This window comes from Protomyctophum parallelum (assembly GCF_964188405.1).
Source record: "Protomyctophum parallelum genome assembly, chromosome: 14".
Lineage (NCBI taxonomy): Eukaryota > Metazoa > Chordata > Actinopteri > Myctophiformes > Myctophidae > Protomyctophum > Protomyctophum parallelum.
In genome coordinates this window covers 16,658,452-16,684,004 of record NC_139709.1, presented here as the reverse complement: position 1 = coordinate 16,684,004, position 25,553 = coordinate 16,658,452, and the positions used below count along the sequence as shown (strand labels likewise).

At 42.8% G+C, this 25,553-nt stretch overlaps 1 protein-coding gene across 10 annotated transcripts in view; it reads left to right on the top strand.

The window, feature by feature from the left end:
• LOC310870755 (receptor-type tyrosine-protein phosphatase mu) overlaps nucleotides 1–25,553 on the top strand; it is a 255,299-nt gene that overhangs the window by 162,611 nt on the left and 67,135 nt on the right. For 7 of the 10 annotated variants that reach the window (XM_083782047.1, XM_083782046.1, XM_083782044.1 and 4 more), the window contains exons 13-18: nucleotides 1,570–1,843; nucleotides 6,617–6,653; nucleotides 7,774–7,848; nucleotides 10,365–10,500; nucleotides 12,930–12,959; nucleotides 24,822–25,099. In XM_083782047.1, coding sequence (XP_083638173.1) covers nucleotides 1,570–1,843; nucleotides 6,617–6,653; nucleotides 7,774–7,848; nucleotides 10,365–10,500; nucleotides 12,930–12,959; nucleotides 24,822–25,099 — 830 coding nt within the window. The remainder of the gene's footprint in view (nucleotides 1–1,569; nucleotides 1,844–6,616; nucleotides 6,654–7,773; nucleotides 7,849–10,364; nucleotides 10,501–12,929; nucleotides 12,960–24,821; nucleotides 25,100–25,553) is intronic. The other 3 variants (XM_083782041.1, XM_083782049.1, XM_083782048.1) reach the window with 1 other exon arrangement.

The window sequence follows — 25,553 nt, the reverse complement described above, 5'->3', positions numbered from 1 at the left end:
TTTCTACTTGCAGCTGCCTTTTATTGAGATTTATTGATTTTAAAATTCTTCTCCCCAGTAAGCCCTTATATTTTCTGTTTTATTTTTTACTTATTTTTATTGCATTCACATAATGTGTTTATTTTGCTCTGTGTCTTGATATCTCAATGCTTAGAGTTTTATACAAAGCACTTTGAATTGCCTTGTTTTGAAAACTGCTATACAAAATAACCTAGCTTGCTTATATACCTTGTTGACTGGTGTCCCCCAGATGTCAATACTAGGCGGCCCCATCCATTTCTTCTCTTTTAAACCGAACCCGAATATCTTTGTGCGAATGTGCTAACCGCCATTTTCGCCAAATGTTTGTCCCAGCATAGGGGTTCCTATAAGGTTCCTATGGTTTTAATGGGCGCAAGTGTGAGTCTGGAGTCGGGGTCTGGTATTTTGTCCATGGCACCTGTAAACAGCCTCTTTGTCAGTCAGTGACTCAATAGATTTAACAGGTGGATGTGAGGCGCATACTAACGTGGCTATCTATAAGACTGCCAGTCTCCCGCCTCCTCCAGCTAAGTGGCCCACATGGAGACAATGTCATCTCTGTGAGAGGCATAGAGGGGCTAAACACCAGGCTGGGATGGAGAGGAAATAGAAAGAGACGTTGACCTTTTGAGTTGTTGAATAATGAAACGGCAAATAAAGTCCTGGGCCCTGTTCTGTGTCAATGCAAATGTTTCTCAAAATGCACTTGGGAGAAAGCCAGAGATGTTGGAAGGTTCTGCCTTTGCCTTTACCTTAGTTTTGCCTTCTATGGAAAATAAATATATATCTTTGGATGGCCCCTTTGTACAAATGATCTTAATACTGATATGTTTTCCCTAAACAATTCAAAGCCACATACCAAACCACATAATGTTTGATCCTCGGTGAACCAAATATTTTATTAACCTTTAAGTAAACTACCGGTAGTAACGTAAGAGTTTTTATTTTAGATCCACTAGCAACTGCAAAACTAATAGAATGACGCCGTCAGTCTATTTGTATGTACCGTACAGCATGTACAAGTTAGGGCTGCATGATTATGACTAAAAGGACCATTCTTGCTTGTGTGTATTAGTCACAAATTATTGATAATGATGATGGATTAGTATTTGTGGAAAAAGATTGTTCTAACATGTAATGGCCTCTGTTAGGTGCAACAACTGCTGAATGAGGTGGTTACATTTATTTAGATTCATTTTGCAGCAAACACCAAATCAGAAAGACAATGTGCCACAGTTCATCTACAGTATATGCACCCCTCTAGGCTGCTTTGTTATCTTCGTAATACTGTACTATAGAAAGTTCTGGCACTTAGTAGTAGTACTAGTAGTAGGTCAGAGAGGCTTATTGTTGGTATCGGCCAAGAATGCAGCAGTCTATCTTCATTTCAATGCGCTACACCCCTGGGAGATGGATTGGTGAGCAAGTTTCTGAATGGCCTGAATGTGTCATGTACTGTCTCCATTATGTCCTGTCCATACTGTCCTTTTTTCAAGTGAATGTAAATGTTTAATGCATTCAACTGATGGAAGGTCTTGCGTTTTCCAGTGCCTACCAGGTGGTGGTCGAGGAGGAGCGTCCTCGCAGGGCGAGAGGCACAGCGGAGATCTTGCGCTGCTACCCGGTGCCCATCCACTTCCAGAACGCCACGCTCCTCAACTCCCAGTACTACTTCACGGCCCAGTTCCCCGCCACGGGCATCCACTCCCCGCAGCCCTTCACTGTCGGGGACAACAAAAGCTACAGCGGCTACTGGAACGCTCCTCTGTTGCCTCAGAAGAGCTACAGTGTCTACTACCAGGCTGTCAGCACAGCAAACGGGGTGCGTTGTTTAACCAACCGTTTATTTATACAGGTCGTCACTCGAGTCCTCCCTGTCAACAGTGTCTTACAATGCAGATATTAATGGGAAGATTTGCATTATGTACAGTACAGTACAGTACAGTACAGTACACCTGAAAAGCATTTTGTGCTGACCAACAAAGGACTGTGAGAGAATACTCACTTTTTTAGAAAACAAGCTGTAGACAGCCTGGGCAGAGTATGTACCTTACTTGATAGCAAGCACTCAGTCCACATCAAACAATGCTAAATATTAGGTTGAGCTTTAGACTCAGTGCTTTAGTCAACTGGACAGAAACATGGTTGTACTCTGCATGGTGGTGTATGTCACGATACAAATCCTCAGTAGTATTATGTCGTTGTTGTCGGGCAGAAACCTCTTATTCTAACCTAATATTCTAACGTTCTGTGTTTTTTTCCTAATTGAACATAATACAGTGTCACAAAGAAACAGCAGTTTTACAAGCTCGAAACAAGGCATGAAGTGTTTTGAGCTTGTACTACATATGAGGTTTCCACCCGACAGAGACGATATCCATTTGTAACTCTGTAAGGGTCCATTTGCACCCTCTCAGAGTGAAATTGTGGACTGTGACATGCGCTCCACCTCCCATTATCCAAGCCTGCTTTCCCTGTCTCTTCTAATAGAGCACCAGCAGCACCAGGTGCCAAGACGCTGCCTTGATCAGTGGGATTTTAAGGGACACTTTACCCACCATGACACGGTTCAATATTGTATGCAGGAGGGGCGGCCATGGCTGAGTGGGTAGAGAGTCTGCCTGTTTGACCCTCGGCACGCCCAGTCCAAGTGGAAGTGTCCCTGAGCAAGACCCGTAACTGCTCTCTCTCTCTCCACTGTGCACTCATCTGAGCCATCTGAGCAGCCTTCTGCTGGTTTCATGAAGAATAGTAATTCCCCCTTCCCTGAGGACCAGAAAAAAACTTCCTGGCCCCATCAGATCCAAATTGTCTTGGTGAAAGAATATTTTAAAAGAAATGTAAAAAAAAAAAGAGATATGTTCAAACTAAGCTAAGAAAGGCATTATAGGGTAGTATAGTTTCTGTGGTATTGTTTTCGGTGGTCAGGGTAGTCCATGGGTCAGCATCGGCAGTCAATAACAGCGAGCCAGACGATTGTTCAGCACATCGACAGCATTGCCAAGTGGCAGGTGGGCCCTTCTTTGAGCATCGCCCACACGTCTTCAACCAAGGGCATGCAGGGGCACGCACAGGCAGCGGCTGAATAGCATTAAAGAATAGTTTGCCCTCGAGACGGAAAGGTGCGCCCTGTCTGAGACCTTCCGGGGCGTGGGGGGCCGGAGCGTTTGTGTGTCTTCCTCGAGCAAACGGAATGAGAGAACAGAGAGTTTCTTTGTCGACTGTATGAAACTCAATCTCAATGATACGCAGACACCGCCGTCATTGGTTTTAGCACGTCCAGGACGGTTTTGATTTATGGCAGTCCAATGCACTCTCACTCATTAAGCAGTCATCGCAATGGAAGGTACGGTGCCTCATCTGAATGAGAATCACTTTAGACGTCAAGGTACGATGAATGGGACAGGACTTTTTATCCAAGGTGTTATTTGTGAAGGAACACACCGACACTCATTCAAGTACGTACTGTACTGACACAGTACAGTATGTACCGATCATTGTAAGTATATTTGTACACTCTCCGAGTTACAGATCCGTAAGGGCCCCTTTGATTCCTCATGTAACCTTGGAAACCCCTCAAGGACCGACGAGGTTCCGGATTTGAGAACCATTGCAATAAACAACACACCATGTTTAATTATCTTTCACTAATGGATGACATTAGCACTTGGTGAAGGCAAGAACCTTCCATATTACCCAATGTATTTTATTTTATAACATAGCTGGCTCTTCAATGAAATGTCTCATATGGATTCCCATAATGTCTCTACTGGGAAGAAAATGCCATCTGACAGCTTCAAAGCAAGGATACTGTGAAAAGCTACGGTACTATGATTGCACTGACCATGTGATAGCGCCAAGACTCTCTCTGTTGTTCTCATTGTGTTTCTTGTGGCCTTCAAAAACTCTATCTCCAGACAATGCTCAGCTTTGCACACCTCTGATTGGATACGAGTTGAGATCAAGCAAGAGGACACGACTCTCTGCTCTTTCATGTTGTGTGGTGCCCATCACCTCTTAACCCCTCTCCCCTGTCTAGTAGAGCACCATTGTTGAAAGCCATAGTTGTGTCCACATATATGGTTTCAACAGTCCGTTGCTAGGAGAAAACCTCTGGTCAGCTGTTTATTATACCATTAATAAGTACGCTGAATGCTCAATTCAAATTGAAAACGAGCACAGCTGGTAATAATGCATGATAAAGAAAGCGTGTGGACGTGTATGTCACCTCTGGTGGTGTATGTACAGTAGTTTCCCCATGGAAACCTGTAACGGTCAGATATTTCTATCACAGTTACTAAAATCACGAGGTATTAATGATCCTCCTTTATAGATAAAATTGATAAGTTTCAACCATGTAGCAACTAGCATGCAATGTAAAGTTGTAAACCACTGACTCCAACACAGAAATACGTCTGAGATAAATAATTTATCTAAATGCAAAGTAAACTCATTGACAACAGTTACATAGAATTCATGACTGGTTAAGTATTGTCCGTATAGTTATGTCCGAACCGCACGCACCGGGCCTCTCACGCACGCACGCACGCTCGCTCTATTGTTATTGTTCGTATCGTTCCATGAAAACATCCACGCGTCTCCCTGACGCTCCAACCCGAAATAATAAAGTAATCCAAACGTAGTGATCCCCGAACGTAAACAATCCAACGGTAAATCCACGGTCCTCCAAACGGACAAGCAGCATTCCTCGCTGGGCACAAACAGTCAGACAAACGAAACTCTCACCGGAGCAGATGACGGTTCCCGGCCGGGTTACTCCTGACAACGGTGAGTTGGTGGCCTTGGCTTCCACCGTATAGCATACAGACAGTTTACACTGCAAACACGATCAGGTCTCACGTGGACTCCCTGCTCGTTTGTGTCTCTGTCTCCACAAGTCTCTAGAGCCGGCGACTTCCGTGTGTTTAAATCACGGAAGCGTCACGGCCTGTCAATCAATTAAACTCCTCCCGACATTGACCCTCCAAAACATAAACAAACACAAAACAGATACCTCCCAAAGAAAATAGGACATTACACATAAGGATGGATATAGTGTTCAATGAATATTTTAAGCCATGCTCTTTTAAATGACACTTTAAAATAAATCCTTAATGAATATTATGTGGCAGTGCTACAAACCGCCACAAATCGAATACGCACAAAGGTTTACATTCGGGGGAGCAGTGTCATTGTTGGCAGTTTGGAAACGTCTAAACTTGGTCCAAGGTTGTTCTCAGACCTGGAACTTTTACTCAACAGAACCAATTCGGAAACAGGCTTCACATAATGTGTCAGTTTGAGGCCCAACCATGGCTGTGTCGCTGTCACAGGGCTCTGGTTTCCTACAAACGGTGGCTGGGCACTTCCAGCCACTGGCTGGCTGCAGAGACAAATCATGGTTGGCAGTCAAATCAGCAACAACAGGCCGGCGCCGCTAATCTGCACTGTGGTGGAGTCTCGCACCTAACAGGGTCTGGTATCACAGTAGTTGAGCTTCGACCGATGACAAGACAAGGGTTCGTGGGGGGGGGGGGGGGGGGGGGGAGGGGGGGGTGCAGGTGGGACTGGGAAGCACACTGGACTGAGGAAAAAGTTTTATTTTTGTTGAAAATACATCATTTTTGTTGAACACTTTCGACGTGCCGGAATGGTTGTGCAAGAAAGTATGTCTTAGAAATGCATTGTTGAGGTTTGGTTTTCTGAGATTGCCCCCCCCCCCCCCCCCAAGCGGCAATTTGGTTTTCAACAAATAAATCAATACAATATAGACATAATAGTAGATACACCCAAGTACACAGTTAGAGTTAGCACCAATATCACTGTTGGTTGTAGTTGAAGTAACAAGGAAGAAAGATACACCATATCACATCCAGCTGAGCAGACCATAGTGAATATCAAATGATTGTTCCCAAGTATGTTGTTGTGCTGCGATCCAGTCACTCTGTACTGTCTGTAGTGGCGGTGGCAGGATTAAGAGCCTTAGAGGTGGTTTGTGTGTTTCTGGCTGTTGTGGGTGTTAAAAATGCTAAAAGTAAAAAGTTTTATTCGTCACATAGAGTTATACTTTCCACAGCTTGCAGTGAAACAGCATCCGATTCACATTACAGTGACAATGTGCAATAGATAAGGATAAAACAAAAGGCAGTGCAGATAAATGCAGTACAGTGTACAATTATACATTGTACAATGTAAGATAAGATATGATAAGAGTACACACATATACGAATGCAAAGAGCGGTGCCATGGGCACAGCCATAGCTGTGCCCTTAAGCGCAGCTTGACGAAATGTCACGATACTGTACAAACATGGAAGAACAAAGTATCTAAAAATATATATTGAGTATCAGAGTATCTAATGGAACAAAACAAGTACTGCAATGTTGAGGTAATGACAATGTGAGATAATACTGTACAATGCATGTGTGGGCACGGGTATTTGTAAGTCGGTTCTTGTCCAGTCGTATGTGGCTGCGTGCGTGTGTGTGCATGTGCGTGTGTGCATGTACATGCGTGATATTAATCCCTGACCACCCTCTTTTCATCCCTCTCCATCCTTCTGTGTCCCTCCCTCCCTCCCTATCTGTTCCTACAGGAGACCAAGATCGACTGTGTTCGAGTCGCCACCAAAGGTAGGAGCAGACGGTTTACAGGATTAAGTGTGGTCCAGCGAGGACATTCTGGCCCAACACCACTTAAATCAATGCAGCTGTAGATCTTCCTAACACCCACCCTGCACCTGGGTTCTGAGAACTAACACCATTAACATGCTGTACAAACACACACCCACTCTCACGTCAGCGAAGCCATCGTTAAGCTTATCAGCCTTCCTGAATTATGATTTTCAAAACTGATGCGTGCGTAATGCGAGTAAATTGCACATACTGTATACTGCACACCCTGTATGTATTTAATTCAAGCAAACAGCTATATCAAAATGTCTTCAATCAATTAATCAATCAAGGACCGTTGTTTTTTTTTTTTTTGCTCAACTCGGGAGACAGATTGTGAGTGTGGCGAGGCCGGTGGGCACTTAGTTATGCCGCCGTTATACCCCCTGCTCCAGACATTAAGGGTGAAGCTGCCTAAGCACTATTGATCGCTGAGTGGGATTGATAAGACCAGAGGGAGCCCTAGTCACACTCCGTTCTGCACCGTGGGAGGGCCCCTGTCACATGCCTCGGCAATCTGCTCCACCACGGAGTCACATGCAGCTCCGCTATGGATTTCCTGTGGAGGCCAGATATCTCCATCTGCATGGCTCAATAAGCCTGCAATCAAAATAGGCGAAGAATTTAAAAGTAGAATAGCAAAGCTTATGAGTAATTTATCACCCCATACTGTGCTTGTTATTGTGCAGCACCACGCGTTAGCCTAGCTTGCACGGACACAAACCTCATGTGAGCAACTGTTGATCTTTTTAACCGCATAAACCCTATAGTGTCATTATTCTGGTCAAAATAGGCAACTAAGTAAATACTTGCAGATCTGCTTTATTCATCAAAGATATTTTGTGTAGAGGGAAAAGCATATCGTTTTTTTTTACTCTACAAAGAAACAACAACTAGATGAAATTCCAATAACTCAGTTTTTCTGCTTCAGTGTCGCATGATGACGGGAGATGTTTGTGTGGCTGTTTTCAGCTTCAGTGTGGCCTTTGTCTCTCTTTCTGTCTCTGTCTCTGTCTATCTCTCTCTCTCTCCCTCTGTCTCTCTCTCTGCATGCCATCCTGGATACACTGACTATACTCAGCTGCCATACTCGTGACGCAGCTCACAACCCCCTATCTTCGCATCGCCCCAGCGGCTGGTGACAACCAACTAACAGGTCAGACCCTTAGCTTTCTGCACAGTCTCTCCCTCTTATCGCTTCCCCCCCTGCCCATCCCAATTATTGTCTCTCCAACCAGGTATACTCGACACTCAACACCTATATAATAGGCTCACAAGGCTCACAAGAAAGAAAAGCAATGGGTTTGTGGGTGCATGTTGGTTTATTTTGTTTGTTTGTTTGTTTGTTTGTTGTTTGTTTGTTTGTTGCGTGTGCATACAATGTGTGTTATTAAGTCAATATGGACTGTAGACATCGTCTCAGACTGTTTGATGCCTCCTCCAGCTATCGCCATACATGAAAGACCTGTTTGAGGCGCTATTGTCATTTGATGTGTCAAAGTTGCAGATTTGTGACAAGAGTTAACTCCCCCCCCTCTTTTCATGAATATTTCTCATTATTTCTCGCCGATGAATGCTCTGCGCCACTGCAGTCGTGACAGGAGTGAAAACACAGCAGATGTTTTTTTACTTACTTAAAGTACACTGTGTCGGGAGAGTCTACTCTACGCCCACTACCCAGTCACTTTTAAAATGCTGTACAGTTGTTTAGAAGAATTATTCTCTCACCCTTTCAAACCCCCCCTTCCGTTCAAGCCAGAGAGGGGAAACAACATTCCATTGGTAGTGGGAAAACATACAGGACTCTTGCAACTCAAACAGGGATTATTCTTGCAATCCGTCCGTGTTCCCGTGAGATTAGACCGCCAAACGGCATCCCATATGCCGACGGAATCAGTCCTTGTCTGTCCAACGGCTGATTGTTAATATGTCAACCTGTCTGAAATTCTCCGACGTCCCACACCTCTCTCTCCCTCTCTCTCTCTCCGCCTTAAACACTCATAACCAAATAGAAGGCCTGGCTGCTGATAGAACAATATGTCAACAACCGTTTCCTGGGCGGATGTTCATTCTTTGATATAGGGAAGGAAAATGGCACCGGTGAGGAGGAGGAGGAGGACGAGGGGAGAAGACCAGGTCTAACAGATTTGTGCGACATAACAATTTGTCATTCTAAATTTACCCCCCCGGTGACAGGGAATAATGGTGTTGTTCAGGTGGACGGTTGAGATTCCGGCAACGTTCCCCCCCCCCCCCCCCCCCCCCCCCCCCCACACACACCCCAAGGTGTCCGCCCCTCCCTCTGCTCAGTGTGCCACCTTATCTCACATACAGAGAGGAGAGGCTCTAACCCAAGCAGCATTTCTCCTGCTTTCTAATGTCTGTCTCTCTCTGCCTCTCTCTCTCTCTCTCTCTCTCTCTCTCTCTCTCTCTCTCTCTCTCTCTGTTTTTCTTTGCATCCTTGTTTCTTTCTCTCACTCTTTCTCTCACCCAATCTCTCTCTTTCTCTCCCTTAGTCGGAGGAGAGGCTCTAACCCAAGCAGCATTTCTCCTGCTTTCTAATGTCTGTCTCTCTCTCTCTCTCTCTCTCTCTCTCTCTCTCTCTCTCTCTCTCTCTCTCCGTTCTTCTTCTTTCACGCTATCTCTTCCCGAGCTGATATTTAATGTTTTGCTTATTTCGGGCCGTTTTATCTCCTAGAGAGTATTATCTTTCCCCCCCGTTTTCTAGCCAACATTTTCTACAAACCAACAGCTATTCGACCCAGACGTGATTAACCAAGGGTAAAGATGCCGTGGACTTATCTCTCCCGACAGAACAGCACCATTCTGCATGCCGCTGATGTCCACTAAGGCTGTGGGCTGAAGGTGGCGAGTTGGGGAACAATAGGGGAAAATAAATGCCCTAATTGCTCTAAGCCACTATCGCTGTATTGATATTTATGGTCTTCAAAAATACCAATGTATTGATAATCACCTCCAGACGTCCCCCAAGTGTCGGTAGAATCCATTGAAGTACATATTGAATGGAACCGAAATGTACGCTGTGTGATTAATTGTGGCTTCAGCGCATATTGAACAATAACATACAGTTATTAACTTTGCGTCATGGCGGATAGTGTTGTGGAGTCACAAAGCGGTTAGAGAGGCCGCCTCGTGACACAGAGGTCACCTGCTCAATCCCTGTTCCCTGAATCGATGTGTCTTCCTGTCAAAGTGCCCTCGGGCAAGGCAGGCTGAATCCCTCGAGTATTTATTTCATTCTGAAAGTAAAGAAATGGATGTTAATTTATCCATTTGGTAACACCTCATCTGCACACAGTGCACAGGCGAATAGCGAGCGAACGACATTGTTCCAACGGCGATATTGTGCGAAAAACAACCCTGATATGGAGAGTCGGCCGTCGCATTGCGACGTAGCCTGAACCAATCGAATTATCTAGGGGTATAGTCAAGACAATCCACTGCCACTAAATATGCCCTTTTGTAACCAATGGTGTGTCGCGAAACCTCACTCAAATAGAGACTCTCTGTGAGCGAATATAGGAGTGGTGGATGACGTCGGGTGTAACTCTGAGAGTAATCAAATGGAACCAATTTGGTTCCATTTGTACAGTCTCAGAGTTAACTCTATATTTAATAAGCATGTGTCTGTTTGCTGTGCTCCTCGGGTAGGAGCGGCCACCCACAAGCCCGACGCGGTGGAGCCAGAGAAACAGACGGACCACACGGTGAAGATCGCCGGGGTCATCGCTGGCATCCTCCTCTTCGTCATCATATTCCTAGGAGTGGTGCTCCTGATGAAGAAGAGGTAAGACAAAACGACAACACTGTGACTCTGCAGGCTTGTGTGGAAGGGAAGGGGTTTATGTCATTGCAAGCATTCATAGAGATAGTTTTATTTATTTATTTTATTTTATTTTGTATTTTCCCTTTTGTCTACAGTATTTCTCCCCCCAAACTGCCTGCATTGTCAGCGTCATAGTAAATAATTAATTAGATTATGTTGATGCGCTCCATTAAGGCTGTTTACAGCCATGAGATAACAGTGTGTGCCATGAAAAATTAATCCCGTTCCACGGCGCCCTCAAACAAAACACACTGCGCTTCAATGGCATCCGAATGGGAATAGGATGGTTATTTCTTTTTCCATTTTTTTAAAGGCCTGTGGTTCAGGTGGTGGGGGGGGGGGGTGAGCAGGGAGGATATAAGACAGAAAATATGATGAAAGGGCTCAGAGGGAGAAAGGATGACCGCATAGCTGGAGGCTAAGTTTACATTAGCCCCCAGACCCATCCCGCCTCACTCCACTATCCTCCCAGAAGCCACCGGCGGGAGCTAAAGCTCTGCAAACACCGGACCCCCTCCCGTCCGCGAGCAACCAAAGGCTGAAATTACACAATGTCAGTTTCTCCGTGTTTACCCAAGATTAGTTTGGTGTGCTCTATAGCTTGCTTCATGCAATATCTCCATCGAGAGGGGGAATGTGAACGGGAAAATGCCTCGACAACACTTCCCAATAAAACTTTTATTAGCCGCACACCTTTTTCTTTGCCGTACATTTCTATTCCTCTCCTGACGTTAGGTTGCCTGTGTTGCACTGGAGAGTTAAGGTCAGATTACAGTAGGAGAAGGAAATGGAGCTGAGTGGGATGGTAATAACATCACTGAGCGTATAGTCTTTATTTTTTGACAGTAAGATGAGATTTCTTTTTTCTTTTTCATTTTCTTACATTTAACATATCATATTATCCAGCCTCATCTAGGAAACACACAATGCGTGGGCTTGTGTGGGATAATTAGTATGCACTGAGATATGTAGCCAATATAAGTAATAACTTTGTTTTCAATGTGACTTAATCAGTCGAGAGCGGGTGATGACTTTTTGCAGTTATATTTAGTGTGTTATGTTAATATATCACTGGTAGAGACAGCAGTCGTGTTTTGACACTCCAACCATTCATTTACTGGCAACCTTGAGGGTCAGCTATGGTAATTTCATATTGTATGTGTATAGAATTAGAATGGCATGCTCTCGAAAGTGTTGTAATGGCAACGCAGTTGTGAACTGTCTCTAAAAGACTACAACTGCAGCGGTTACCTGTGTCTCTAAAAGACTACAACTGCAGCGGTTACCTGTGTCTCTAAAAGACTACAACTGCAGCGGTTACCAACCTTTTCTGGATCTGGGCCCACTTCTCCAAGGTGCTGGCAGACCACCCATCCCACCACGTAACACGGTAGCCATTCGGCTGTTGTGTGAAGTGGTCAGATGGGTGGGCCGCCGGCACTTTGGAGATTCTGAGCATTTTCAGAGCATGTTTATTTTAACGACCACTCTATAGGGCAAAGAAAGCAATAGCAGCGATTTTCTGGTTCCATCGATACAGACCCCATTCATTTTCCCCATAGAATCTCCACAAATATTTATATAAATTATTTTAAGCCTAGAATCAGGCCATCCAGGATCCTGGTGAATCATGACCGTAAAACATTTGATTCTGTGAAGAAGAAAAGCATATATGTTTTTGAATATTTCATTATAATTATACTATATTTAATCAATACCATTTGTTTTGCTGTTTTCATTTTTTCTTCTTCACAGAATCAAATGTTTATGGCCATAATTCACCAGGATCCTGCGTGGCTTGATTCTAGGCTTAAAATAATTGATAAATATTTTGGATTATGGCCAATTATGGCCGCCACTGCTTATGCCTTAACGATTTGTGATTTGTGTTTTGTGGCTCAGTGGAACTCAACGTAGTTTACTTTACGTTTTCTGTTCATCTGTATCACAATGACAACAGTTTTGTCAAGGTTATGAAGAGAAAAAAAATACCATGTTATTTTTTGTATTAATGCTATTAATTAATTATTATCATTACAATGTTATAATATATATATATCATGTTTTTGGTCATTTTTCGGGGCCCCACTCGCAATAATATCCTCCTGGCCCACTCCTGGCTATAGCAGTGTGTGTACATTCAGTATAGCGGGCAAAGGGCCAAAAGCATGACATAACTCCAAGCGATCACCTTGCCCTGAATGCCCTCACAATCACAAGTTTACCTCCACCGTCGTCGTGTGCCGCCATATCTGGTCTTTTGTTCATTTCTACTCTTTTTTTTCCAAACATTAATATATATTTTTTCTTTCCTTTTCATTCCATCCCCTCCCCCCTCCTTTTTCCACTGCTTAAAAAAAAAACCTACCACCACCACCCCACTCGGGCAGAAGAACCTATCACTCCTACACTTACTACCTGTAAGTAACCACTTTGTGTAATGTTAGTGCCATGCTTTTTTTTATCACTCACATATATTTTATTTTTATTTATTTTTAAATCTCCCTCCATGCATGTGAGGGAGCTATATGTCATCCTCAACCCAACCTCCTCAGAGCTATTACAGAGAGCCCACTGTAATCTCTGCCGGCAGAATGGAAGACGCCACTCCAATACGTCTCCATGCAATGAGCCTGCCTTAAGCCGGATTTATACTGTGTAGCACACCGGTGTCGCACACTCAAAATAGCCGATCTAGAAGCTCAAAATTGCGCTGCGACGTATTGTGAGCTTGTAGATTGACTGTTTTTGGTGAGCGACACTGCACGCAACAAAGTGTATCAAGCCCTTTACTGTATTTCACATTGGCATGAAGACAGCCAGACAGTAGCAGCAGAGCAGCACCCCCAGACAAGGGGGGGGTTACACTGAGATGATATGACAGGCATCATCTCTGCTTTACACTTAGGTAGTTTGTTTATCCGGTGATAAACTCTAACTGCCTTAAATTATAGTTTGAGCTGCAGATCTTACTTTTGAAACGATATTACTGAGAGCGAATTATTCATGTCACCTCCCATGATTACATTTTTCTCAGCTTGTCAAAGTTAGATTTTTTTAAGTGCCTGTCATAAGGTGATCAAATGTATCAGTTTTTATCAGGGAGCATGATAACCAAAGGCTAATAATTCATGTTATTTTGTATATGAAATGTTCAGCGGTTGCCCAAATTCTAACTCATAATCCAAGTTAATATTTCCTGTCATGCTTATAGATAAGATGGTCATGGTTAATGCATTGATAATTAAGCATGAGCTTAATATGACACAAGCTATTTGGCTCTGAATGCATGTGATAAATCTCACCCTTTCTCCATGCCTACCCATCCCTCCTCACACCATCTTTTTTACTGACCCATATTTCCTCCCCTATTCTCGCGCATGGATCCCAGATATATTTGCACATTAATCCTACCCAAGCAATGGTGATGGTGGAGTTGTGTCTTTACCTGAACAGATTGTTCAGATGATATGATTATGGACTTACCTCTGTGCTACTTACAAAAGACAATACACCCCAGCATTTTGCTCATGAATTCTTGGAATTTCCGGGATTTCAAAATGGGCATAGCTGAATGGCAAAGCTGCTTAGTCTGGAGCTTGTACTATTTGTTTTATCTCACATGGTTCTTTCTGGATGGCCTTTGTGATGGATGCCAACTAATCTGTGTTGAGATGGCTGGGATATGGAATGACAATGGAGCTTGCCTCACTTCAAAGAAGATCTCTGAATACACCTTGAAATAATAACGCTTTGCATGTCAGTCATATTGTAGCACAGATGTCTTGAGTGGAAAGCTCCAATTTAGAGGACTGCATGTCTTAAATAGTCAGGCTTAAGCAGGTAAAGCAGGATACCTGTTCACAGGACCCATATTACATGCGTACATACCGTATTTATTTCTGAATATAGTTTGTACTCCATATAACGCTATCAGCTATAAAAAGAGACATGCAAGTAGCTATTTTAAAGCTTATTTAATACTGACTTGTAGTTTGAACGGAAAGTTATTTATTTTCGATACCTTTATAAACAAAATGTGAGTATGTCCCAAAATTAGTTGGTGGACTAGATTGTGGATAATGTGCTTATGATGCTTACCTTTACTGTATAGTGTTTATCCATAGCCTATTGCTCATAGCAGCCTTGTTGACAGCCGGGGGGATCACAACACCTCCATGATTGATGGAGCTCCATTAATACGCTCATACATTCATCAAACAAGGCCTTTAAAGGCAGGAGAGAACATCAGGCAGTTGCCAAAATATGCACTTTAGGTATATCGCCAGAGGTGGCAACGCAACATCAGTCAGGCATCTCATTAGGGATGCAGTTACATGTGTGAATAAATATGTGGCCTGCACACTTTAATCAGAATGAGGCCGCTGCTGCCTCTGCCGCCACTGCTGTTGCTGGGGACGAGGGAGGGATCAAGGGGTAGGGGGCAGGGGTTGAGATGGGGTCCATATCCCCATGAGGATTATTCCGATCGAGTGATGGGGCTGATTTGTAGAAGAACCACACTCATCACTATCTGACTCGACAGCCGTTCCATTTGCTCCACCCCACCCTCATGCATAAACCACCCGTATAATCTTCTATATTACATGTTAAGTTTAATTTTCATCACCATAGAGCCAGGCATGCATATTGTTATACTGGGTATCTAGAGTAAAGCCGCACAGGCTTTACTCTAGATACCCAGTAGACAAAAGTGATTGACAAATGTAAGTAAGATGTAAGCTTCCGCGATCCCTTTTCAATGTTCTGTGTTAAGACTCGTTGTGGAGGTCATGCTAACAGAAGATGATGAGCATGACATTTTTGTCAGGTCATCGATAGCGAGGACACAAGTCTAGGCCATGTATTTTGGCAGGTTATCAATACAGAGGACAGAAGCCCAGCCCATTTCACCATTCTTGTCGATGACAGCCAACAGGGTTATTCATGAAGCACTGCTCTAGAGTGGTGACCACATTCTCACAACGTGAAAGAGGAAGAGAAGCGGATAAATTCTCAGTGTGTAAACAAGGTGTCACATAAATATATCAACAGTCACACATGTCACACCTGCTCAGTATCTGCAAACCGTAGTCCTGCTGACTAAAATTACTGGATATTTACAATTATTATTGTCATTTTCTGTACATTCTGTGAGCTCAATGACGCTAATAATCATTTTGTGACGTTTTGAACATTTGCGGTCAACAGCACAGCTGGATTTAGATTGCCCTTTAATTACATCCACCTGGTGTTCCAGTGTGTAAAGTGTGTAAAGCGCCTTTGTCCATAGATTGTGCATTGCATTCACACACACACATACACCGATGGCGGCGGAAACCATGCAAGGCACCAACCTGCGGCTGCTCATCGGGAGCAATTACTGTAGGGCTTCAGCGTCTTGCACAAGGCCACTTTGACACTAACTCTGGGGGAGCCTGGGATGGAAGGCCGCTCTACCCCTGTGCCACTGCCACCCCTCATGTAGACTGTAGGACTCAGAGTTGAGAACCACATTCATTTGAACATTCATTTGTAGCATAATGATAATGATTTGATTATTGGTTAATTGTCAGACCCTCACATAAATGTCACTACCCCTAATCTGCATGTAATTTCAGCATGTCCTGATGAATCCTATATATTTCCACCACCTGCCTTCTTTCTAGTATCAAGCCTAGATCAGAATAGCGCTTAACCATAAATGTGTGCGTTTTGCATAACAGTTTATACACTAGTGAATAGTATCACTTACTGTTGTTTATTATTTACGATTATCATTGGGCTTTAAAGTTCAACTCCAGTCAATGCCTTAGATCCTCAAAACAGCGTACTTACTGTACTGCTGTATGCTGCCTCTGTAGGGCATTACACCTACATGTACAACAAAACGTGCTGGGGGCTAACACCTCCATTAAGCTTTACAAGGCAGCCTGAACATGCAGCAAGAATCACATTAATTGGTACAAGCCATGCACAGCATTGCTGCTACGAGCGCTGCATGCTAATGAGAGAGAAGGGTGGAAGAGAACAAGAGCAATCGGACCGATTCATTAATTGGTCCGATTGTCTTTACAGATAAACAAGCCCAAAGTAACAGCTTTAACAGATCTACAAGCTCACAATATTAAATATAAGGTATTTTTTAAAGTTAAATCTGACTTGCCTAAGCCTGCACTGTATGTATGTTTCAGAATGGACAAAGTTATTATATTCTTTTAATACAGAATGAGATCATAATGACATTAGTAATATCGGTTATCGGCCATAACAGCAATTAATTATATCAGATAACGATATCACCCAAAATGTCTCATCGGCACATCCCTACAAGAGATGTTTTAAGATTGTGTTTTGATGTTTATAGTAAAATAAAATAAATAAATGTAACCACATTCAACCTGGCATCCCTACAGTATGTTGGGCCTTTCATAGAGCACCGAAGTCTGACATCACTTTCAGTAGAAGGCGCCAATACACAGGTTAATTTATTTTATTTTTTATTTTTTTATTTTTTTTAAGATATTTTTTTGCGGCTTACGCCTTTTATTGATTTTTGAAGGGACAGACAGTAGGCTGACAGGAAACGGGAGAGAGATGGGGGGATGACATGCAGTAAAGGCCGTGTCGGGTCCGGAAGTCGAACCCGCGGCACACTGCGACTGGATTACCAGTCCGGTGCCCAGACCGTTACGCTACGGCCTGGGCCTATTTTCTTATTTCTATTGAAATCTCCATAGGGCGATTTTAGGTCGCTTCATATAAGAACTGTGTTTGAAAAATAAACCGACCATCCCGGCCTTTCTGTCAGGGGAGTGGCTGTGCGTCGTTAATGATGTCCATTCATATTTGATACAGCCAGTTTCTGGAGAAAATGTAATTAATGTGGCCACAAAAGCCTTGAAACTACATATTAAAGCAATGCCGCTACTAATATACGCCCAGCTGTCAACACATTGCGTTCCTGAGATTCCTCGTTGACGTAAGCTCAGCTGGCAGTGACTCAACTCGTACTAACCACGAAACATTAAATATCAATCAAATAAAAATAAACGTAATTAACATTCAGTTTCTGTTGTGCGACGGGCAGCTGCAGCCACCCCGCCTACCCGGAAATGTAGTCTCTGTGTTGTTTGACTCATTTCTAACGCCTATTTTGTTACTCTTTGGGTATATTTGTACATTTCCACCTTCAGTCGATGCTTCATATCCATATGAGTGAAAAGGCTGGGGTGATCGGTTTATTTTTCAAACACAGTTCTTATATGAAAAAATCTAATGCAATAAAAAGTACACAAACTTGTGGACTGACGCCCTCTACTGACAGTGACGTCAGGACTTCAGTGCTCTATTATAGGTGAATTTAAAATAAAAACCAATCTAATCTTTTCTTTCTTAAAAAAACTATACAATAAAAAAAATCACACCATCATCTTGCAACATCGAGGAAGGAATTCGGTATAGCTATGATTAGGTGATGTAATGATGATGTAAAACAAATATCTTTATTGTCAATGGCGTTTTTAAAACAAACATTGAACTAAAAACAAACAATAAACCTGTATATAGGAGGGGCTAGCGCCCCTCAAAAATAGGGAAACTAGCAGATCGATAAGCTGTGAGCATTTTAGCTTGACAGCATCATACGACAGTATGATGCTGTATAGAAAAGGCTATTGTGGATTTTTTTTTCCACATACATGGACTTATTGTGTTAATTACATGGCTTGCTGAAAAGCTATGAAAATGGGTTTGATTTATTGCACCCACAAAAGAATGACATCTCAAAAGGTTATACAGTAGGTATAATACTCTTCCAGACAATAAAAGAAGCTAGACATTGAGGAGGAACAGCAGAGATGGACGAGGAACACATGTTTTCATAATGAGAATCATCCCATTCAAAACCAAAATGAGAACATCAAGGTCTCGGTGTGGCTGCTGCTGCTGTTTCTTTAGTTCGTTGGAATAGATGAGGAGCCAAAGAAATGATCAATATTCTCAAGAGCATTCTTGACAACAGTATATACTGGTAAATGGATCTTTTATACTGAATAGCGCCTTTCTCCAGAGCGCTTTCAAATGTGCAGCACATTCGTCCATTCAAACCCACATTCACACACCGATGGCAGAGGCACCGACCTGCTCATCGGGAGCAGTTAGGGGTTAAGCATATTGCTCAAGGACACTTCAAAATGAGGTCAGGAGGAGCTAGGGATCAAACCGGGAACATTACGATAGCAATACTACTCACTCCCAATCTTCCGGCGTAGTCTGACTGAAAACCCACCTCTTCAGACTACATCTTAGCCCGTAGCACTTTCCCTAGCCTTGACGACCTTACACCATATGTGCATGGTGCATACACAATATTAGGCGTATGCATAGGCTCAACTTAAAGCTGCTATAAGCAATAATATGTCAAAGTTTTAATGACCTTTTTATCTTCATTTCTTTTGGTATTCAGACAGCCAGCAATGGGTAGAATGCTCCCAAAAAATAATTTAGTCTCTGTGACTCATCTTGGGGCCGCAATCTGCATTCAAAGATTCTCCTAGAAGCTTTGTCATTGGTCGATTTGCCTGTCTGCTTCCTGATTGGTTAGTAATTTCGACCGTTTTTTTTCCGACCAATAACAAAGCTTCTAGGAACATTTCTTTATGCAGATTGCGGCCCCTAGATGTGTCACAGAGACTAAATTTGTTTGTGGAGCGTTCTACACATTGCTGGCTGTCTGAATACCAAAAAAATAAAAAGGTAATTCAAATTTTGACATATTATTGCTTATAGCAGCTTTAAGTAACTTAGATAGCATTTTATGTAGACATAGCACTCTATAGTGTATACGCATATAGTTTCATTATATTCCACTGTTAGTAAATTGCAATACGGCCATTGAGCCTCTTATGAATAGCTGTTGCTGTAGTTCATTGGAATTTCTTCTAAACAAAGAGCAAAATAAATTACCAATATCCTGAAAGTCATTCGAACTTTAAAATATGAAATGTTCCGATTTTAAATGGAAATGAGAACAGCATAACTCAGTGTCACTCGCTGGCGTTGCTTTTAGTTCATTGGAATGTTGCAAGATGAGGAGCCAAAGAAATGATCATTATTCACAAGGTCATTCTTGATGATACTATTTACTTTCAGGAAAATAATGTTTTAACATAGCCAATGATGCCAGGAATGTATTGGGTTTGTGTGGGCAGACTGCCAGGGAATAAGGTGAATTGAATTGGTGTATATGAGCTACGATTAACACGGACACCCCCAGTGAGGATCAGACAAAAATAGTACATTTCAAATGAGAAAGCACCGGATTCAAAGGCTGGTTTTGTTGCTACTCCGTGCTGAAGGTCGGTGTGCGTGTGCGCTCTCTCTCACACACACACACACACACGCACGCACGCACACACGCGCACACACACACACACGCACACACACACACACACACACACACACACACACACACACACACACACACACACACACACACACACAGATGTATGAGTCATCTTAATTGATGAGATGATGACTCGCATTAAGATGTATTTGTGCCTGTGTCAGAAGGTTCATCTTGAGCTCTGGAGCTGAAATGAGGCCTACCATGCTGGGATGGTAGGTTTTGATGCTTGGTTTTAGAAGTTGCAGACACTATACCATAGAATATAAACGCCCATAGAATAGACATAGACAAAAACATGCACACACTCGAGTGGCACATGTTATGCGCACATATGCACATTTGCACCACACTATTACAGACCCAAAGGAGTCTAGGGGATGGGGAGTAACAAATGCGATGGAATAGTGCACGCACGCACTTGACAGTCGACACGCACACGCACACACACACACACACACACACACACACACACACACACACACACACACACACTTTTCCCCTTTTTGTAGTAGAGGTAGGAGCTCACTTAGAACCCAGATATGCCAGGGCTGTCATGTACTGAACTGCAATCCCTCTAATGAGAATTGCCTGATATACCTCACCTGCAGTGTTGGCTCTGTCTTTATACTTCTACAAACACCTCTTCTGTCAGTCATTCTCTCCTCTCCTTCATGTGCACACTTCTGATAGCATGACAGCCCAGCCACGCACGTGAGCAATCGCTTCATAAATTAGCTAGCGGAGTCTCTCTCCATACGCAGCATTAGGCTAACTATCGAGGAATAAGATTAATGGTTGTATTCATCAGCAGCACGCGCAAACACTCCACTGTTCTGTACACATGCTCGTGCTGTCTCTCTCAGCACATCATCCTCTTGAATGTAACCATCTATCATTGCATTTTTCCCCTTTTACAAATGAGCAGAGAATGGCACACATATTCGTCTTCATCTAACCCCCACAGTGCCTAGCAAACATCCTACTATAGTGCTAGTGCTGCATGGCGCGCTACCCAAATTGGTATCATCCGACTCGACCGTGACTTTACGCCATGGCAGGTTGTATTTTACCACGGGGCCAGGGAAGCGGATAAACTGAGTCTCTACCCAGCCAGAAAAAAAAATCTGGGGACACTGATGCAGTGTCGGAACCTATATTAAACTGGTTTCAAATTCCACAGCTGCACACAATGCAGGACCAATCTTAATATTGCCTCGGGTCCATGCTTACCTCCATCACTTCTCCCCTCATCTCCCCTTGCCCCCTCCGCCTCCCTATCCTTCCTATTAGAATTTGAAGTTGGTGGATAATGGGGAAGTAACCCAGAGACATGCAACACCGCTATTTTGTTCCCGGCTCAAATTGCAGATAAAGCCAAAACACATGTCCAAGCAGATGAAAGTGTCAATCCTTTGTCACTCCCGATTTCGGAAGGAATGGTTCCACTATTAGCCTCACGTGGCGGCCTTCAGACTAAATGACTGCTCTGAAGGCAGCAGGGGCATGCTGCCATATGGCACCAGACAGCCACCAAATTGAATAAACAGAGGAGATTTGCGAAAACAAAACAGCAGGAGTGCGTCATTAGCCTGCCGTTGTCCATGAGAGAGGCTGCTATTCAAATAGTGCAGAGGGGTCACACAGAGTCTTATAAAGAGACGGTATCAGTGTGAAGGCTGCCATAGTTAATTCTCACAATGCTCACGAGTCACGACTCCCCTCCCCAGATATAGACTATACCATTAGGCTGTATATCACCTAGCTACTGTATCACCACCACTGCTATATAGCTACAGTAGGCCTATGCTAGTAGCTAGTTATCACCACAGCTCTGCAGTATGCTAGCTATCACCACCACCGCTAGCTACACTACAGTATGTAAATCACCACCGCTCTGCTACTGTAGCTATATCACCACTGCTATCACCACTGCTATACAGTAGCTACAGTATTTCCACCGTTAATACAGTATGTTACCACTGTTATATTAACGGATGGTAGACTATACTACGGTAGCTATCACACTGTACCATCCCTGGAAAATAAAAGGGAATTCAATTCTGAATTGCACACACGTGTGTGTGTGTGTGTGTGTGTGTGTGTGTGTGTGTGTGTGTGTGTGTGTGCGTGCGTGTGCGTATGTGGGCGTGCATGTGTGGTTGTGTGCTGTGTGGATCTAGTAAGCCTACCACAAGCCTACCACATCTTTCTAATGGGCAAATTCACATGCACTTCTAAGTGTGCAAGTGTGCATATTCTTTCGTTCATGGTGTGTATGCATATCTTTGCGTGGGTGTGTTTTATTTCTAGCACAGTGCTTTTATGTTGTTTGACCAAGCTGTGATTACTTGTTCTAACAGCACATTATGCTGAAGTAGGTCAATAAAAACAGATTGACTGTTTTAGTTCACTGTTCAAACTGTGATTCTTCTGCCCCCAAATGCGATTTTAAATCATCGGGCCGCTGATGTATTTGGGTTATGGTGTCGCACTTTTCTGGATTCTCAAGGAACAATACAGTACGTTGAAAAGCAAGAGTATCCCTGATAAGACAATGTGGTTCATGACCCACATCGGAATCACAATTAGTTCACTTGACAACAGTGCATAGTGTGTTCTAGGTTTTTTCGGAGGGCATACGATGATCATTCCCTGCATGACATGCATAGGCTCAGGCTGTATAGGCCATTGATTCTCAAAGTGGGGTCAGGGGTCCTTGGGGAGGTTCCAGGGGGTCCACAGTAAAATTGGTTAATAAAGCATCACGATCATTTTAACTAGTCCATTCATATGTTGGCTATTAAAGAAATAGCAGATCTACAAGATCACAGTGCATACCTTCATGTCATGCTGTACATTTGTACATCTGCTATTTTTGAGAATGTTTAAAAAATATAGAAAATATTTGGAACATTTTGAATAATTGTGAATTTTTGATACATAAATACCGGTATTCTCTTCTGTGGGTCCATGGGACAAAACATTTTATTATTTATTATATTTATTCTCTTCTGTGGGTCCATGGGACAAAACATTTTATTATTTATTATATTTATTCTCTTCTGTGGGTCCATGGGACAAAACATTTTATTATTTATTATATTTATTCTCTTCTGTGGGTCCATGGGACAAAACATTTTCAGATGGGGTTCCGTGGCCAAATATATATATCAATTTAGGGGTCCTTGACACGAAAAAGTTTGAGAACCACTATAGGCTACACGTGTGTGGTCAATGATTATTATTATTATTATTTTTTTTTTAATACTGTTTTTATTAGGCATTTTTTGTATATGACAACTTCAGAATATCCTTGACAATGATAATGAGTTATTCAGTTATATAAAATGAAAGATGACAGGTAATGTAAATTCCACATACAATACATAATAAAAAAGATATATAAATGTGATAAACACGAAAAAACTAATAACAGTTAAACAATGACAAATGTGAACAGACAAACAAAACAAAGACAACAGGACAGACACTCTTGCTCTCATACGTTCCCAACACGTTGTTGTAAATTAACTGAATTACAGACATTATTTTTTATTATTATTATTTTTTTTTTTAAGATATTTTTTTGCGGCTTACGCCTTTTATTGATTTTTGAAGGGACAGACAGTAGGCTGACAGGAAACGGGAGAGAGATGGGGGGATGACATGCAGTAAAGGCCGTGTCGGGTCCGGGAGTCGAACCCGCGGCACACTGCGACTGGATTACCAGTCCGGTGCCCAGACCGTTACGCTATGGCCTGGGCCTAGACATTTATTTTTAAATGAGAAAAAATAAAATAAAGAAAAAATACTGTGTAGGAGGGGTTAGCGTGCACCTATTGAAATGGTCAATGAAGGGTTGCCATGTCTGGTAAAATCTATCTTCACTCCCTCTCAATTCAAACTTTATCTTTTCCAATTGCAAGTAGTGCATAACATCTTTCATAAGTGTAGTGTGAGTGGGAACCTGTGCTTGTTTCCAATTCAACAGTATCAGTCTGCGAGCCAGTAGAGTCACATATTTTACCATGTTATATTGGAAAGTAGACAGTTTGACCCCGGGCCCCCTGACCCCCAGAACTGCTGTCAGTGGATCCGGGTAATGATTATTTATTTTTTAACACAGTAGAACAGACAACAACTTGACAACAATTTGTACAGTGCAGTACATGTACTATGCAGGATCATATCTGTTATATTATTGCAAAACAGAAAGTACACATTGTTACTGTATGTATACATACTGTATGATACATGTACAGTACGTTATCTGCTGTGTAGTACCTTTATGACAATGCAAGTCAACAGCTGCATTATGCCATCATGTTACCATCATCTTTTTCAGTAAACAGGATCCTATTTTCACATTCAACATGTAATGTCATGCTGTCAGGCAGTGTGCATGTACAGTAGAGTGCTAGGTTACAGCTTCAGCAGCATTATGGATAATGAGCCATCCTTATAGCTTATTGCATGATTAGCAGCATCATATCGTCGCTGTCGGGCAGAAACCTTGTATGCATAGTTAGACATTTTTGCTTGTTTTGCCAATGAATGCCTACTTCTTAAAGACGATTTGGATTATCATGTTTAGCTATTTTTGAACATTATTAAAATGAAAGTGGCTAGGTGTGTGTGTGTGTGTGTGTGTGTGTGTGGGTGTGGGTGGGTGGGTGGGTGTGTGTGTGTGTGTTTTATAAACTTTGATCCAGTTAAAAATAAGAGCTTGTGACTAAATAATATAATAACAATTGAACACAGTTTTATTTTTGTCCATTTTCTGAAAAGTAACAGTTTTGGTCATAACAGAAGGCGATGACATCAACCTTTCGGACCCAGTCATTCTCTCTCTCTCTCTCTTTCTCCAATGAAGGAAGTTGGCCAAAAAGCGCAAGGAGACGCTGAACAGCACGCGGCAGGAGATGACGGTGATGGTGAACTCCATGGACAAGAGTTACACCGAGCAGGGCACCAACTGTGACGAAGCCCTCTCCTTCATGGACACACACAGCCACACGCTCAACACGCGCAGCGAGTGCGCGCTCACTCTCAACGGCCGCAGTGACTGTGCACTCACGCTCAACGGCCGCAGCGAGTGTGCGCTTACGCTCAACACCCGCAGCGAATGCGCGCTCACTCTAAATGGAAGAGGTGAGGTTATGCATTTAAGGATTTTACTGCGCAGTGTGCGTGCAGCTAGACTTGCACCTAGTCCTTTGTAAGCTTGCAAAACCTTTGCTTTCTTTTCAAATGTGGAATGGCTTTTGCAAAATGGCATTTTCTAATGCCTTTCAAAGTGAGTCTCCCTTGAGGCAACTGTGAACACCTCACCTGCATTGCTATCAGGCTACAATCTTTGCTAGTAAGGAGGATATTACTAATATGTAAAGAGTAAATGTGTAATTGTGTATTTATTTATGGGCTACATCTAGTTGGTGCATGGACCGTATTCTCCTTGTGAACCAGAAGGACCTGACCCCTGGCCATTTTGCCTCCCCTCTCACTGCCCATATAGCTTCCTCTCCCGTCTCTACACTAACCTACCTGAAATCAAGTATAAAATGCTAAAAGTATAAATGTGCTAAAATCAGATAACAATTAATGG